The sequence below is a fragment of the Rhinopithecus bieti genome, unplaced genomic scaffold (genome assembly GCF_001698545.2).
Source record: "Rhinopithecus bieti isolate Rb0 unplaced genomic scaffold, ASM169854v2 scaffold_4180, whole genome shotgun sequence".
NCBI classification, from domain to species: Eukaryota; Metazoa; Chordata; class Mammalia; order Primates; family Cercopithecidae; genus Rhinopithecus; species Rhinopithecus bieti.
Genome location: NW_016804388.1, coordinates 975,793 through 994,709, shown reverse-complemented (window position 1 = coordinate 994,709; position 18,917 = coordinate 975,793). Strand labels below are relative to the sequence as shown.

The following is an 18,917-nucleotide window of genomic DNA, read 5'->3' as shown; positions in this document are numbered from 1 at the left end:
ACATTGCCAGTTTGTTCTGATGGGGAATGGAGAAAGGAAGATAAAACAACTGATAGAAAAATGTCACCCACAGTCCCTTTACTTTGAAGATGATAAACAGTGTTAACATTTTACCCTTTCAGCCTTTATTCCCTACTAATGTTTAAACAAAATTAGGATAACCGTGTACACACTGTTTTACAACCTGCTCCCCCCTTTATGTTAAATAATTTTTCCCATTTGGTTAACATCCTCTTACAAAATGGAAAACTGTATTCATTAAGACCTTAGAGAGGATGATTAACTTTCATACCATAGAGTGTGTTATCAAGGAGAGTTAAGTGCATGTTATCACATCACTTGCGGTTTGGACTGGTGGGAAAAAGATTAAAAAGGCAGTAAAACAATGTCACTGCTTAATGAAATAGATCAAGAAAAGATGAGCTGAGAGCTATGCAAGCAATTCTCATTCTTAATATCAGCTGAGATTGGACAAACTGGCAACTATTGCAGATACTTTTATCATGTATACGTTAGTGGGACGGTTGATGTTTAGCTGATTTACTCATACTATTGCTGCTTCTCACTGATGGAAAAAAATTTTTTTTTAATGCATTATCCTGGTCAATGTTTGTTTAAAAAAAAACAAAAAAAAAAACAGCTTTGTTTCCCGTAGAGGTCTCATTAAAGGGAGGTTTTGCTGCACTGGAAGATTGAAACAAAACGCTGGTGAGGTCGGCAGTTCTTATCTATGGGAGTGAACAGAGATCCTTTCTCTCTCCTCTCGCATTCATCTGGCAGGATAGTTAATCTAGTTGCTTTGCATTTAGGGAAGCAGGCTTTCTTTATAGGGACTTACTTTCTAAAATGGCATTAATCTTCAATTAAAGTCGCTGTGGGAAAGGAGAGGTTGGGCCTATGGCACATTGATAGGCATATTCTCATGATACTAATAACAGCAGTAAGAGAAGACAGACCTCACTTATGAAATAGGCATTTATATGGTGTGACTAGTGGTCTGAGAGTGTCATGCTTAGCCTTCTCCCATTTTACTTTACCTTTTGATAACTCTGAAGAATCTTTTTAAAATTTACTTGTAAATACATTTTTGGAGTCCCAATTTCGTAAAATGGTAACGTTAAGAGAGACTGAAATATTTTAAGTCTCCAAGAGCAGTTAACCCCATTTAAAAGAAATTTATTTTGAATTATTTACTGCTAATTCCTTAGATCAAGCTTGTCCAACCCGTGGTTCACAGGTCGCATGCGGCCCAACACAAATTTGTAAATTTTCTTAAAACATTATGAGATTTTGGGGGGGGTTTTGTTTGTTTGTTTTTTGTTTTTAAAAAGCTCATCAGCTTTCATTAGTGTCAGCGTATTTTATGTGTGGCCCAAGACAATTCTTCTTCTTTCAGTGTGGCCCAGGAAAGCCAAAAGATTGGACACCCCTGCCTTAGATAATAATTTATTTTCCTCTCTAGTGAGAGGCTCCTGACAAGAGGTAAAAGTGAAGTCCACTGTGATTTGGGTGGGGCCTGTATTGGAGCTCACATCGCTTTTATTTTATAATGACTCTTGGGGGAGTTTGGGAGATTGTTCTTGTTTGTTTTTGTTTCTTGTGTGTGTCTACGTGTGTGATACATACACTAGAAAAGCTGTTCTTTTTCTTTTGGTTATAAGTGAAGCTTGAGAAGGTAATTCTGTAGCAAAACTGAAGCTAGGTGGAGCAGTCATGTTTGTGACCTTAAAGCAGCCATTTGCCAAACCTAGCAATGGTTTTATCTGTTTTCCTGTAACATGTATATTTATAATCACTGTGTTCAGAGGCATTTCTCTTCCTTTGTAAAACATAAGAGATGCTTTTAAATGTCTACATGCCATTAGGTATTTTAAGATAATACCGCTCCAATTTTTACTCTTTTCTATCGAATATTAAGTGTAAAGTTGCAGAGTTAGCTTGAACACTGATTTCATCTTGCATGAAATGAATATAGAGCAGCTGTCCAAATTAAGTTAAAAACAAAGGAAGTTCCTGTGTGTCGTTTCCTGTCTCTTAAAAGCAAACAAAAAACTTTCCATAATTATTAAGGTCCTTTCAGAGTATCTCTAATATTAACAGTGTGAATTTTGGTATTTCAGTATGCTGAGTTGTTGGATATTCTTGCTCACCTTATTAAGGACATTTTCTTAAAAGGTAAATGATTTATTTTTCTTTTCCTTTATCAGAGCACAGCAATGGAGGAAACAGCTATATGGGAACAACATACAGTGACGCTTCACAGGGTAAGTTTGTGTTGCAGTAAATAATCTGTGTATAACTCAGGATACTGGCAGCTTTGAAAACAATAGAGGAAAGCCAGATGTCAGGAAGCCAGAGGAAGGAGGAAACTTTTTCTATATTCTTTTGTTTAAAATTAGAGTTAAAATAATTTTTTATTAAGGTCAAAAGTGAGCATGATTACTTTTTCATATATCCTTTTGAGTATTTGCTGCTTTTATTCCTGACTTAAAATTAAGTGATTTGCTTTTAAATTTTGAGTGATCAGATAAAAGACTCTGTATATTAGTATAAATTATTATAAACTGCTTCAACCTTTCTGAGTATATATGCATGCATTGTGGGAGTGAAGTTAGAAATTAAACCGGGTTGTATGCATAATAAAATCCTAAAAGATACTTAATTGATTTCAACCATGTTGACCCAAGCTGTTGCTTAAACAATTGCAGATGCAAGAAGAGAGATGAGTAGAAGTAAGAGATGAGTTCTTACTTGGTGGGACTAAGAACTTTGTCTGAAGTGAGACTGCTATCAATTTGAATTCTAGTTCTTCCTTTCTCTTGCTTTAGAAATGGGGAAGTGATTCAGTCACCTTCGAAAGCCTTGATTTTCACGAGTTTAAAATGGCACAAATTGACACCAGTTCATGCTTTACCAATTTGTAAAGTTAAGTGCCTCTCAAAATTCTCTTTCCTCTCTTTGAAGAGAGCTGAATCTACTGATTACTCCCTTTCTTAGAGAATGTATGGAAAGAGAGAATATTTAAATATTGACCTTGCACTTTACACTTACTATTTCTACCAGCTGTATCCATTAGTAGGAAGATGGAAAGGGAAAAGAACCATGTTCCTGGACTCTGCCCCTGATTATCTCGTGAATGTTTGGATCTGCACATAGTAGATAATGGGTAAATTAATTATTAAAAAATAGTGGGTTTTGGCCAGGTGCGGTGGCTCACGTCTGTAATCCCAGCACTTTGGGAGGCCGAGTCAGGCGGATCATGAGGTCAGGAGATCGAGACCATCCTGGAAAACACAGTGAAACCCTGTCTCTACTAAAAATACAAAAAAATTAGTCAGGCATAGTGGCGGGCGCTTGTAGTCCCAGCTACTCGGGAGGCTGAGGCAGGAGAATGGCATGAACCCAGGAGGCGGAGTTTGCAGTGAGCTGAGATCGTGCCACTGCACTCCAGCCTGGGCGACAGAGCGAGATTCCCTCTCAAAAAACTTTATAGTCAACTTTGTAATGTTTCATTATTAAATGGTGAAGGAAATCATTAAATAATACTAACCTTAACTTTCATAAACCTGCAATATGGCCTCCCTTTGTTTGAAATGTATTGATAGGCAGCATATTTAAATCAGATACATATGATTAAACATATAAAATAACTTCTTACCTTATGACTGGTGGTGATGTCAATGATTTGCTATTATTTTTATCACATTACATTTGTTTTTATTAAGACTTTCATTGTTTTTATTGGTATAATTTACATATAGTAAAATTGACCCTTAGTGTACAGTTCTGAGTTTTGACAAGCATACACAGTCATGTAACCACAATTAAAATACAAGACAACTTCAATACAAAAACTTTCCCTTACACCTATTTTTAATCATCCCTGTCCCCTCACCTCCACTTAACCAATGATAGGGTTTCTTTTTGTACTTTTTTGCCTTTTCTAGAATGTCGTATAAATGGACTCATACAACATGTAGCCTTTTGAGGCTGACTTCTTACACATAGCCTAATGTATTTGGGGTTTCTTCATGATGTTACTCTATCAGTAGTTTCTCTTATTGCAGAGTAGCATTTCATTGTATGCATGTATAATTGTGTATCCATTCTCCAGCTGTGGTATATTTGGGTTTTATAGTTTCCATTGATTATGAACAAACCTCCTTTAGTGTACAGGTTTTTATATGAACGTACCTTTTTATTTCTTTTGGGTAAATATTTAGGAGAAGACTTGCTGTGGGTCCCATGGTAATTATTTAAGTTTTAAATAAATGGTCAAACTCTCTATACCATCTAACACCACCACTGGCAGTGTATAAGAGCTCCAGTTTTTCTGTATCCTCATCAGCACTTGATATGGGTTGAGCATCCCAAATCTGAAATCTAAAATGCGAAATTCAAAACTTTTTGGGTGATGATGTCATGTTTAAAGGAAATGCTCATTGAAACATTCTGAATTTTGGATTTTCAGATTATGAATGCCGAACTGGTAAGTATAATGCAAATATTCCCAAATCCAAAACATTTGAAATCTGAAACACTTCTGGTCCCAAGCATTTCAGGTAAAGGATACTCAATCCGTATTGTCAGATTTGAAAAGAAAAAAAGAAAAAGGCTGCGCACAGTGGCTCACCCCTGTAATCCCAGAACTTTGGGAGGCAGAGGCTGGTGGATTACCTCAGGCCAGGAGTTCGAGACCAGCCTGGCCAATATGGTGGAACTCCATCTCTACTAAAAATACAAAAATTAGCCAGACGTGGTGGCACATGCCTGTAGTCCCAGCCACTTGAGAGGCTGAGGCAGGAGAATTGCTTGAACCCAGGAGACAGAGGTTGCAATGAGCCAAGATCACGCCATTGCACTCCATCCTGGGCAACAGAGCAAGACTAATTGCCATTCAATGTGTACCTAGTGGTATCACATGTGGTTTTAGTCTGCTTATCTCTAAAGACTAATGATCTCTTGATGTGCTCATTTGTTACCCATATATCTTTGGTAAAATGTATTCAAATCTTTTGCCCATTTTTAATTGGGCTTTTCTTACTGAGGTTTTATAACCTTGTGGCAAAATACAACATAGACTTCACGTATTCAAGTCTGTTGCCCATTTTTAAGCCCTATGTTGCTTGTTTTTTAGTTGTTGAGTTGCAGTAGTCTTTATATATTTTGGATATTAGCCAGTTATTAAATATATGATTTATAAATATTTTTTTCCTTTCCATGGATTGCCTTTTTACTCTGTGATTGTTCTTTTTGGTACACAGAAGTTACTGAGTTTTGAGAGGGGTTTTTTTTTGTTTGATATTTATTTATTTATTTATTTATTTATTTACGTATTCAGGATACAGGTTCTTTATCAGGTATTATTTTGTAAATATTTTTTTCACATTCTGTGATTTGCCTTTTCTTTCTAATGACAGTATCTTTTGCAGTACATGCTTTAAGTTTTGATAAAGCTCTGGCCAGGTATAGGGGCTCACGCCTGTAATCCCAGCACTTTGGGAGGCTGAGTCAGGCGAATCACTTGAGGCCAGGAATTTGAGACCAGCCTGGCCAACATGGTGAAAGCCCATCTCTACTAAAAATACAAAAATTAGCCAGGAATGTTGGCATGTGCCTGTAGTCCCAGCTGCTCGGGAGGCTGAGGCAGGAGAATCGCTTGATCCCAGGAGGCAGAGGCTGCAGTGACCTGAGATCACGCCACTGCACTTCAGCCTGGGCGACAGAGTAAGACTCCATCTCAAAAGGAAAGAAAGAAAAATTTTTAATAAAGTCCAGTTTGTTAATTTTTGCTTTTATCAATCATGCTTTTGGTTTTGTGTCTCAGAAATCTTTGCCAAACCCAAAATCAAAAAGTTTTTCCTCTGTTTTCCTTTAAAAGTTTTATTTCAGTTAATTCTGTTTGTGCCATGAGATACGGGCAGAGAGGTTTTTTTTGTTCATACAGATGTCCAGTATTTATTTTGAAGAAGCGTTTTGTTTGAAAGGTTACACTTTGGCCATTTAATTGCCTTTCTCCCTTTGTCAAAAATAAATTGACCATATATTTCTGGACTCCCTTGTCTGGTCCATTGATCTGTGTGTCTGCCTTTTTTACCAACTACTTCTGTATCTGTTACTGTAGCTTTATATTAAATGTGGAAATCAGGTAGGGCAATCCTTCAAATACTTTAAAAAATTATTTTGGCTATTCTAGCTCCTTTGCCTTTCTGTATAAATTTTAGAATAATTTTGTCAACTTTTATCTTCCTTCCCTCAAAGAAAATAAAACCTGCTGGGATTTATTGGGATTGCATTTGAATCTACAAATCATTGGAGAGAATTAACATTTTAATAATATTGAATATTCCAAACTCTGAATATAATGTTATCTCCTCATTGTTTTATTTCTTTAATGTATTGTAGGTTTTGGCAAATAGATCCTGCACACATTTTGTTAGGTTTATAGTTAAATATGTCATGTTTCTTGGTGCTGTTGTAAATAGTTTTTTTTTTCTTTTACTTCAATATTTGATTGTTCCCTGTTACTGTGTAGAAATGCAGTTTGTTTGTTTGTTTAATAGCAACCTTGCAGTCTTAAAATTACTAGTTGCAGGAACTTTCTTGGGTAGATTCCTTGGTGTTTTCCTATGTGTAGGCAGTCATGTCATCTGTGTATAGAGGCAGTTTTTTCCCTCCTTTTGAATGCTCTTTATTTCTTTTTCTTGCCTTATTGCACTAGCTTGAACTTTGAGGATGTTGTTAATTAGGAATGGTGAGTAGCCATACTTACCTTACTCCTAATACTGGGTAAAAGCTGTCTTTCCCCAGTAAGTGTTTTTTTGGTTGATGCCTTTTATCAGGTTAAGGAAGTTCCTTTGTATTTCTGTTTTGCCATTTGTTAGATTGAGGAACTTCCCTGTATCTGGTGCTAGAGTTTTCTTTGTGGGAAGGGTTTTCATTACAAATTCAGTTTCTTTAACTTTGTGTATAAATATTCAGGTTATGTGTTTCTTCCTTGTTACAGTTTTGTTTTGTGTTTTGGTAGGTTGTATCTTTTTTTTTTTTTTTTTTTTTTGAGACAGTCTTGCTGTATCACCCAAGCTGGAATGCAGTGGTACGATCTCGGCTCACTGCAGCCTCTGGGGTTGAAGCGCTTTTCCTGCCTCAGCCTCTCGAGTGGCTAGGACTATAAGCATGCGCCACCAGACCTGGCTAGTTTTTGTGTTTTTAGTAGAGGTGGTGTTTCACCAGGTTGGGCTGGTCTTGAACTCCTGGCCTCAGACAGTCCTCCCACCTCAGCCTCCCAAAGTGCTGGGATTATAGGTGTGAGCCACCGTGCCTGACTGGTAGTTTGTATCTTTCAAAATATTTGTCTTTATAATGTAAGTTGTTAAAATTACGAGCATAACATTGTTCATACTATTCCCTTTTTTTAATTTTGGATTTTGGATGGTTCTGTAAGGCCGTTTGGTTTTGTTTCATTATTTATATTGGTAATTTGTGTCTTATTTCTTGGTCAGTCTGGCTAGAGGTTTGACAATTTTATTGATCTTTTCAAAATACCTACTTTTGTTTTCATTGATATTATTTATTCTGTTTTCTGCTTCGTTGATTTCTGCTCTTATTTTAATATTTTCACCCTTTTGTTTACCTTGAGTTTCAATTAAGCTCTTTTGATGGTTTTTTTTACTAGAAGTGAGATTATTCGTTAGAGACCACAGGTGCAGTTTGCTATTCCCATGTTACATCTTCTCCCTGTTACCTTTTCAGTTTTTTCAATAAGCAAAATAACATAAGACACCTTTAAATTAGCTGAAGTATGTCTTCCCTTTGTATGCTCTTGCTTGGTTTTGTTGGGAATTCATGTGTAGGAAAATAATAAATGTATTTACCACAAACCTGTGTCTCATTAGCTCAGGGAAAGTGAGAAAGATGCTGAATATTAAGAAAACAGAATCTGATTTTTCTGACCTTGTTAAAAAGTGTCATACCAATTCATCGTGGTAGGTAATGGCTCGGGCAAGTCTGTTATGATAATGCCTGTTTTAGATGATTAGTGCAGGTTCCATTTTGTACCTGGCTGCTTTCTGTGCCTCAATTTTTTTTTTTTTGCCATGAGAGGGCAGCCCAGAAAATGTCATCAGAAGATACATAGAGATAAGAGAAGTATATAACTCACAATTCTTTGGTTGTTAAATATACTAACTGTTGCACTAGGAAAATAGCTGGGTTTCCTCTGAGCCTTATCACAGAGAGACTATAACAAAATCAAAGTCCTCACCAGCCATCCCTCCAGGAATGGTTTTTTGGTTGTTTTTGTTTGTTTGTTTTTGTTTTTTTTGAATTAAAAAAAATAGATTTTCAGTGCAAGTAGTAATAAAAAGTCTCCCCTCAAAGAAAAGCCCAAGACCTGATGGCTTCACTGCTGAATTCTACCAAATATTTAAAGAATTATATCACTCCTACTCAAACTATTCCAAAAAGCTAAGAAGAGAATACTTCCAAATTCATTCTATAAGGCCAGTATTTCCCTGGTACCAAAACCAGACAAAGACACAACAAAAAAAGAAAACTATAGGCCAGTATCTTTGAACAGAGATGCAAAATCCTCAAACCAAATTCAACTACGTATTTAAAAGATCATTCATTGTAATCAAGTGGGATTCATCCCAAGGATGCAAGAATGGTTCAGCATACTCTGATATGGTTTGTGTTTGTGTCCCTGCCCAAATCTTATGTTGATTTGTAATCCCCATTGTTTGAGGAGGGGCCTGGTGAAAGGTGATTGGATCATAGGAGTGGAGTTCTCATGAATGGTTTAGCACCACCTCCCCCTGCTACTGTATAGTGAGTGAGTTCTCATGAGATCTGGTTCTTTAAACCTCCCTGCTCTCGTCTCTCTCCTACTCTGGCCATGTGATCTGTGTGTTCCCCTCTTGCCTTCTGCCCTGATTATGCATTTCCTGAGGCCTCCCCAGAAGCCAAGCAGATGCTGTCATGCTTGCTGTACAGCCTGCAGAATAGTGACCCAGTGAAACTTCTTTTTTTAAATAAATTGCCCAGTCTCAGGTATTTCTTTATAGCAGTGAGAGAACCACCTAATACTTATTCAGATCTGTAAATACGATACATCACATCAAAAGAATGAAGAACATAGAACATGTGTCCATTTCTATAGATGCCAAAAAAATATTCAGTAAAATTCAGCATCCCTTCATGATAAAAACACAACTGGATGTAGAAGGAACATGCCTCAACACAATAAAAGCCACAGACAGATAAACCCACAGCTAGTATCATGGGGGGAAATCTGAAACCTTTCCTATATGTAAGATCTGGAAGAAGGCAGAGATACGCACTTTCACCACCTTTCTTCAGTGTGGTACTGGAAGTCCTAGCCAGAGCAATTAAACAGGAGAAGAAAAGAAAAGGCATCCAAATTGGAAAGAAAAAAGTTAGATTACCCTTGTTTGCAGACAACAGTATCTCAAATTTAGAAACAGCTAAGGACTCGACCAGAAACTATTAGAACTGAGGTTTAGTGAACTTGCAGGATGCAGAGTCAGCATATAAAAATCAGCAGCATTTCTGTATGCCAAGAGCAAACAATCTGGAAAATAAACCAATAAAATAATCTTCTTTACAGTAGCTACAAATAAAATAAAATACCTAGGAATAAACTTACCCAAAGAAGCAAAAAAGGTCTACAGTGAAAACTATAAAACACTGATGAAAGGTATTGAAGAGGGCACCAAAAAGTGGAAAGATACTCCATGGTCCTGGATTCAGTGCTGTTGGAATCAGCGTTTTAAAATGGCCACAGTACCCAAAGGAGTTTACAGATTCATTGCAACCCTTGTCAGAACACCGATGACATTCTTCACAGAAGAATGTTTTAGGGTTGGAAAAACAATCCTAAAATTTCTGTGGAACCACAAAGACCCAGAGTAGGCAAAGCAATGCTGGGCAAAGAACGGAACTGAAGAAATCACATTACATACATGATGTGACTTCAAATGGTGCCCCAGAGCCATAGCATGGTGCTGGCACAACAGCACACACAGACCGATGGAACGCAACAGAGAGCCCAGAAAAAAATCCACACACTTACAGCCAACTCATTTTCAACAAAGTCACCAGAAACATCGGGGAAAGGACAGTCTGCAATAAATGGTGCTGGGAAAATTGGACATCCACATGTAGAAGAATGAAACTGGACACCTATCTCTTGCTATATACTAAAACAAATCAAAATGGATTAAACACCTGAAATTATGAAACTACTAGAAGAAACATTGGGAAATACTGAACGTCATTGGTCTGGGCTAAGGTTTCTGGAGTAAGACTTCCAGAGAACAGGCAACCACAACAAAATGGACAATGGGATCACGTCAAGCTCAAAGCTGCTGCACAATAAACCCAACAAAATGAAGCAACAACCCACAGAATGAGAGAAAATATTTGCATACTCCCCAGCTGGCAAGAGATAATAACCAGAATATATAAGGAGCTAAAACAATAGGAAAAAGACATCCAATTTTAAAATGGGCAAAAGATCTGAAGCACAAGAGCTGAATAGATGTTTCTCAAAAGAAGACATATGGATAAATGGTCAACAGGTATATGAAAAAATGGTCAACATCACTAATCAGAGAAATACTCATCAAAACTATAATGAAATATTTCATCCCAGTTAAAATGGCTTTTATCAAAACGACAGGCAATAACAAATGCTAGTGAGCATGCAGAAAAAAGAGAACTCTTATATGTTGTTGATAGGAATGTAAGCTAGTACAGTCACTATGAAGAATAGTATGGAGGCCGGGCATAGTGGCTCACGCCTGTAATCCCAGCACTTTGGGAGGCTGAGGTGGACAGATCATGAAGCCAGGAGATCGAGACCATCCTGGCTAACACGGTGAAACCTCATCTCTACTAAAAATACAAAAATAAAAAAAAATTTTTTACACAGAAAAATGGGGCGGGCATGGTGGCGGGCGCCTGTAGTCCCAGCTACTCGGGAGGCTGAGGCAGGAGAATGGCGTGAACCTGGGAGGCGAAGCTTGGAGTGAACCTAGATTGCTCCACTGTACTCCAGCCTGGGCAACAGTGCCAGACTCTGTCTCAAAAAAAGAAAAAATATATATATTATGGAGGCTCCTCAAAAACTAAAAATAGAGCATCCATATGATCCAGCAATTCCACTGCTGTGTATATATCCCAAAGAAAGGCCTGGGTGCGGTGGCTCATGCCTGTAATCTCAGCACTTTGGGAGGACAAGGTGAGCAGTTCACCTGAGGTCAAGAGTTCGAGATCAGCCTGACCAAAATGGAGAAACCCTGTCTCTACTAAAATCCAAAATATTAGCCAGATGTGGTGGTGTGCACTTGTAGTCCCAGCTACTCGGGAGGCTGAGGCATGGGAATTGCTTGAACCCGGGAGGCAGAGATGGCAGTGAGCCAAAATCACACCATTGCACTCCAGCCTGGCAACAGAGTAAGACTCCGTCTCACAAAAAAAAAAAAAAAAAAGAAAAGAAAAAGAAATCAGTATATCAAAGGGATAACTGCACTCACATGTTTATTCCAGCATTGTTCGTGACAGCCAAGTTATGGAATCAACATAAGTGTCTCATCAGTTGATGCAGGGATAAAGAAAATGTAAATATGCTCTATGGAATATTACTCAACCATAGAAAAGAATGAAATTGTATCATTTGCAACAACATGAATGGGACTGGAGGACATTACGTTAAGTGAAATAAGCCAGGCACAGAAAGACAAGTGCCACATCTTCTCACTCATGTGGGAACTAAAAAAAAAAAAAGAAAAAATGAATTCACGGAGACAGAGAGTAGAATGATGGTTACCAGAGACTGGGAAAGGTGGTGGGGAAGTGGCGATAGTTAATGGGTGCAAAATACGGTTAGAAGGAGTAAGATATAGGCCGGGCGCGGTGGCTCACGCCTGTAATCCCAGCACTTTGGTAGACTGAGGCGGGTGGGTCAGGAGGTCGAGACCATCCCGGCTAACACAGGTAAAACCCCGTCTCTATTAAAAATATAAAAAATTAGCCAGGCGTGGTGTCGGGCGCCTGTAGTCCCAGCTACTCGGGAGGCTGAGGCAGGAGAATGGCGTGAACCCAGGAGGCGGAGCTTGCAGTGAGCTGAGATCCGGCCACTGCACTCCAGCCTGGGTGACAGAGCAAGACTGTGTCTCAAAAAAAAAAAAAAAAAGGAGTAAGGTATAGTGTTTAGTAGCACAATAGAGCAACTATCGTTAATTTATTGTATGTTTCACAGTAACTAAAAGAGTGGAATTGGAATGTTCGTAACAACAAAGTAATGATAAATGCTTGAGGTTCTGGATATCCCAGTTACCCTGATTTGATCATTACACATGATACTTGTGTCAAAATGTATGACGTGGATCCCATAACAACTATTATTTACTATAATAATTAAAATAAAATATTTTTTAAATCTTTGGACAATGAAAAAGTCTTGCCAGTGCGAGCTGAGAGAGTTATATCAAAGCATAATAACTTAGTTGACTTCATTCTCTGAGGCTACAGAACGATACTTTCAACTGTCTCAGTCTTTTGGTGTTCTAAGATGATGCCAAATAAAATTTAGACTATCTAGAGCAGGGTCAGCAAAGTATTTATTTAAAGAGCCAAATAGTAAATAAGTATTTTAGGTTTTGCAGACCATAAATCTCTGTCAAAACTGCTCAACCCTGCAGCCGTATTGTAGAAGCAACCATAGACAACAGGCAAACGAATGAATGTGGCTGTGTTCCAACTGTGGGCCATAGTGTACTGACCGCTGATTAGAGCAGTGGCTCTCCAGGTTTTATTATAAAGAGGGATCAACTGCGCAGTCCCTCCCCATCAAAGATTCTTACTCAGTTTGTCTGGGCTGGGACCCCTAACACGTATTTTAAATAGGCTTCAGTTTGAAATGAAGGACTATGGCCTCTGGCATCCCACTTTTAAGAAACACAGAGGAATGAGAAAGCTTGTTCTCTCTGGGGTGAGCAAGTGGGCTTTTGGCAGTGGTAGTAACTGAAGGGGATAATTGGAAACTAGATTCTTTTGGCAGTAACCTGGAGTATAGATACTCTATATTGCCAAATAAGGACAAATTCATATTCTTTGACATCTGACAGTCAATTTTATGAAAGTTGGAGGTCGTTTTATAAAAAAACCGTTTAATTGATGAGAACCTATCATTTTCTGCTGTTTACTGTCTATAATAATATATGCTTCATTCTTGCATTTGTATTTCCAGAAGGTACTTTCTTCATCTTACATTTTAGAAACCGTTGAAACCCTATTCATTCTTAAAGACTAAATAGTTTTTTGGTATTCCACTGTGTGCCAAGCACTGTTGCACTCTTGTAGGCCCTGGAATTATGTCAGAAAAAAACAGGCAGAATTTGCCTCCTCATGGATTCTCATCTCTCTGCTGGTCCTCAGTGACAGTTAAATATGTACATTGGATAGTTGTTTACCCCATCTTCTACTACGTGATAACTTTCACAAGGGTTGGAAATCTTGTCAGGTTTCTGTCCCCTTAGTGCTTAGTACCTAGTTCTGCCCCAAAAAACTGAATTCCCTAGGACACCAATCATGTTGAGTAAAAGTCACTCTTGGGAGGTCTACAACAGCACTGCCCAGTAGCAGTATAGTATAAACCACATATGTAAATTTAAGTTTTTTAGTCTTCCTATTAAAACCTGTAAAAAAAAAAACAGGTGAAACTAACTTTATAATAGGTTTTATTTAGTATGTACAAAATATATTTCAACATGTGATAAGTTTAAAAATTGATCAATTGAGTCCTACAAAATTGTTCACTTTTCAATGTCAGCACCTTTCAGGTAACGCTAGCCATATTTGAAGTGCTTAATAGTCACATGTCTAATGCTTATCGTATTAGTGTAGGTGTGTAGCTTCAGATGGTAACTGCATGTGTTCATCTCTCCTGCAGCTGTAACACACCCACACCTTTTCAGCTTTCAGATACTCTCCCTTAGAAAATGCATACGTTTTTCTAATTCTTTGGGAAATGAAGTGAATTCCTCAGGAATGAGTTGCTCGTCGTTACTCTGCTTTTTCATTTTCTAAAATAGAATTATGTAAAGGATTAAATGAGTATTTGTATACTAAAGCATTAAAAGATGAGTATAGAAAGCAAGGAAACTAGGCAAGAGATAATTTTAAGGGTAAGCTAGTGATTGTTTCAACTAGGGAGGTGATTGCCTAAGAGGTAAATTTGGGACAAGGGTGCCAAGGCAATGCACTGGAGGGAAGAACAGACATTAACAGACCCAGGACAGCTGGTTAACCACATGCAAAATAAGGAATTTGGACCCCTACCTCACAAGATTTACAAAAATTAAGTTTAAATGAACCATAGGTGTAAGTATAAGAGCTTAAACTCTAAACCTCTTTGAAGAAAACGGGAATAATTATTCGTGACGTGGGTTAGGCAATGGTTTATCGGATATGATGTCAAAAGTGCAAGCAACAAAAAGGAAAACAGATATATTGGACCCCATCAAAATTAGAAACTTTCGTGCTTCAAAGGACACTATCAAGAAAGTGAGAAGATACTCCACAGAACGGGAAAAGATACTTGCAAATCATATATCTGATAAGGGATTTGTTTCTAGAATATATAAATAATTTTATAACTGAACAATAAAAGACAAATCAGTTGAAAAATAGCAAATGATTTGAATAGATATTTCTCAAAGAAGATGTATGAATGTCCAATAAACACATGAAAAGATGTTCAATATCATTAGCCTTCAAGGAAATGTATATCAAAAAGTATAGTGAAATACCCCTTCACACCCACTAGGATGGCTATACTCAGAAAGACAGTAAATATTGGCAAGGATGTGGATAAATTAAAACCTTTGCACATTGCTGATAGGACTGTAAAATGGCGCAGCTGCTGTAGCAAACAGTTTCAGAATTCCTCATAGAATTATGGGACATAGCAATTCCACTCATAGGTGTACACCCAAGAGAAATGAAAGCAAATGTCTACATAATAAGTTAATTCATGAGTGTTCATGGCACCATTATTCATAATAGATCTGATTATTAGCTGATGAATAATGAATAAACATTTTGATATATACATAGAATGGAATATTATTTAGCAATACAAAGAAATGAAGTACTGATAACATACCACAACATTGATGAACCTTGAAAACATTATGCTAAGTGAAAGATGCCATTCATAAAAGAACATATATTGTGTGATTCCATTTATAAGAAGTATTCAGAATAGGTGAATAGAGAGTTGTTAGTGGTTGCTGAGGCTAGGGGTTTGAGAGATGATGGCTAAAGGGTGCAGAGTTTCTTTTTAGGGTGATGAAAATATTATAAAATTTTGATGGGGTCCAATGTATGTGTTTTCTCCTTTGTTGCTTATACTTTTGACATCATATTCAATAAGCCATTGCCTAACCCAGGTCATGAAGATTTGTTCCTGTGTTTTCTTCAAAGAGGTTTAAAGTTTAAGCTCTTAGACTTAAACCTATGGTTCTTAAAACTTAATTTTTGTAGATGTTGCGAGGTAGGGGTCCGAGTTCATTATTTTGCATGTGGTTAACAAGCACCATCTGTAACCAGTGATGGTTACAACTATGTACATACTAAAAACCATTGAATCATACACTTTGAAGAGTGAATTTATGATATATGAATTATGTATCAATAAAGTGATAAAAGAAATTTTACTTATCTGTCAAGCAGCTCCAAACCTCTATCTGATAGATGTAAGTATTTAAGCTGAAGCAAACATGTAATCTAAGATACACTCCCTTTATCTGGTAGAAGGCTATTATTTGCACTTACAGAGTGCATTATGAGTTTTTCAGACCCTTCATTATATTTGTCTGTGAAGTAGGTGTTAACCATGTGAAATAAGGTGAGTCTCAGAAACGTCTAGTAAAATGCCCCTTAAGAGCTAGAACTTGAACCCAGGTTTGGACTCAGCATACTGTGCTCTTTATATGTCATATATATATGTCAGGTTTAATTTACAGTTTTTAAATGTGGCTGGGACAGTGGCTCACACCTGTAATTCCAGTACTTTGGGAGGCCAAGGTGGAGCATCACTCTAGGCCAGGAGTTCTAGGCCGGGAGTTCAAGACCAGCAGAGGCAACATAGTGAGACCCTGTCTCTACACACCCCCCAAAAATTTAGCCAGGCATGGTCGTGTACACCTGTAGTCCCAGTTATTTCAGGAGGCTGAGGCCAAAGGATCTCTTGAACCCAGGAGTTTGAGGTTACAGTGAGCTGTGATTGCACCACTGCACTCCAGCCTGGGCAACAGAGTGAGACCCTGTCTCTAAAAAGCAAAAAGTTTTTGGAACCTAATTTCTGAAATTAAGAACTCATGTAATTCACATAAACTACACAAAGGTCTCTCTATACATGCAATAAAGTGAATAAAATAAAGGGTAGGTAATTTGGCAAGGGAGGAGCCAATGTTTGTTTAGAACATTGGTGGTGAGGCTAATTTTATAGGGAAAATGACAGTCTTAAAGAAGGGGAATTGGAGGTATTCTGTAGGAAACTGGAAATAGGAAAATGGAACAGGAATGAAAAACGAAAACTGTGATTTGGGAATCAGAATGACAGTAAGAATAAACAGAAGGACACACACAATTTGACTAGCCAAGGGACACAAGTGTTAAAAAATCGAATCCATCTGACAGTCATAGAGGATTGAACAACGTTTTGAGAACTACCAAGTTGGTAGAAAATCTGCAGTGCTTGGGTCTTGTGACTTCTAATCTGTTTGGGCTGACCACTAATTTTGAACAGGCCTTTAAAATCTTTTGAGACCCCCATGGAATCAAAGTATATTAAAGTTGATAACATTAAAACCTCTCTTATGCAGATGAGGGAACTTAAATCTGTGGAGGTCTTACATAAGGTCATGATTGGCACACAGGACCCAGGCCTGCTGACTTCACCTGTAAGAAGGGAGCTGGAACAGACAATTGCTGAGGCTCCATCTGGTTTTCAGATTCTGTAATCTCAGTGGCCACTGTGAAAACAAATGGCTAGAACAGGTCCCATTGAATGTTAATTGAAATTCCATTGAAAAGTTAATTGGAAGAATAAGAGGAGAAAATAAAACTGGAGTTAGTGAGGAAAGTTATAAGTTAGCTGATTGTACAAGCTTGATGTGGACAAATGGGAGAATAAAACAAAAGGCAACAAGTGGAATCCTTAAGTAGGTAATTGGGCATATTCAATAGGAACAGAGAGGAATCTTTGGAGAAGAAATTAAGCAGTTATTTGTGAAACAGGAGCAACTTTCAGGAATTTTTTTTTAAGGAACCAAGAAATACTTTAACCTGTGAATGGGTGAGCAGACCTTTTCTGTGAAAGACCAGATTATAAATAGCTTGACTTTGTGCACCACAAGGTCCCTGCAACTATTCAGTGCAAAAGCAGTCATAATTATATGTAAAGGAGTGGACGTGGCTAGTGTCCAGTAAAACAGGACACATAACTGAAAAAATTCCAGGACCCATTTCCAAGTTCTAACATAAATTCAGTTGTCTAGCCAGGCATAGACATATCAACGCAGAAGTTACTGCTGCTCATGGTTGCTTAAGGTTTCGAAAATGTGAAATATGGCAAGTCTTTGCTGCTCTTTCTTCCATCCCCAGAAGCTAAAAGTTATCCTGTACATTTTCTCATGTAAACATACTTTTAAAAATCAACTATCTTGGCAGAACTGCACAATTTTTACATTAAACATAGATGAGAAAAAAAGTCACGTTTTCCATTTCTGTTGAAAACCCCTTGGGAATGTGCCATGATAGTCTGTTAGTAAGTCTAAGACGGAGAGCATATTATTGCCTCGGAGTAATCTACCTCTGTCAACTTTGATTACTGGAAACAGTAAAAAAAATTTTTTTGCATAGGCTATCATTTATTTCTGTTTTAAAATGGTTTTTACCATATCTAGATTATTTATATCATTTAACCCTTTAATCCTTGTTTAATCTCGGTATTATAAATAAGTACAGTATACATTTAATGCTTACCACCAGTCCTATCCATGTATCTCTTGTCATTTTGATTGTCAGAATGTTATTCTCTATTAGATTCCTTAGGATGAGATAATAAAGACAATATTTCCTTTGTTCTTGCATGTTGACTGGTTTATTTGTGTTTTTTGTACTTGAAGGTCAGTTTTGTTGAATATAAAATCCTTGACTCGGCTGGGTGTGGTGGCTCACGCCTGTAATCCCAACACTTTGGGAGGCCGGGGTGGGCGGATCACCTGAGGGCAGGAGTTCAAGACCAGCCTGGCCAACATGGCGAAACCCCATCTCTACTAAAAAAAAAAAAAAAAAAAAAAAAATTTTTAGCCAGGCTTGGCAGTGGGCACCTGTAATCCCAGCTACTTGGGAGGCTGAGGCAGGAGAATCCCTTGAACCTAGGAGGCAGAGGTTTCAGTGAGCCGAGACTGCGCCATGGCACTCCACTCTGGGGGAGAAGAGCAAAACTCTGTCTCAAAAAAAAAATCATTGAGTCACTATTTTTTTCTTAAAATTCAGTCATTTAAATATATTTTTGGTGTTTAGTCCTCCTGAGTTGATATTCTCAGATAACTCACATATCCACAGTGATGTAAACTCTTTTAGTACCTAGTTTCAATTTTTTCAAAAATAGTATCAGGAAAGTTTTTTGTTTGTTTGTTTTTGTTTTTTGTTTTTTTCCCTTATTTTGATTTGCTTCTTTAGGGCTCCTGCTGTTCATATATATCGTACTTCTTTTGCTTGTCTTCAGTGTTTGTAATGTTCCTCAAATCCTTTTTATAAAATCTCTTGCGTTCTTTTTTTAAAAAATGTTATTTGTTTATTTAAAAACTTTTAGGTTCGGG

The 18,917-nt window shown here is 37.5% G+C and overlaps 1 protein-coding gene across 1 annotated transcript in view; it reads left to right on the top strand.

Annotated features, from left to right (window-relative positions):
- Positions 1-2,207: 2,207 nt before the first annotated feature.
- TJP1 (tight junction protein 1) overlaps positions 2,208-18,917 on the top strand; it is a 111,500-nt gene continuing 94,790 nt past the window's right edge. Inside the window, 1 exon segment of the mRNA XM_017867690.1 lies at positions 2,208-2,264. Coding sequence (XP_017723179.1) covers positions 2,217-2,264 — 48 coding nt within the window. The 5' untranslated portion in view covers positions 2,208-2,216.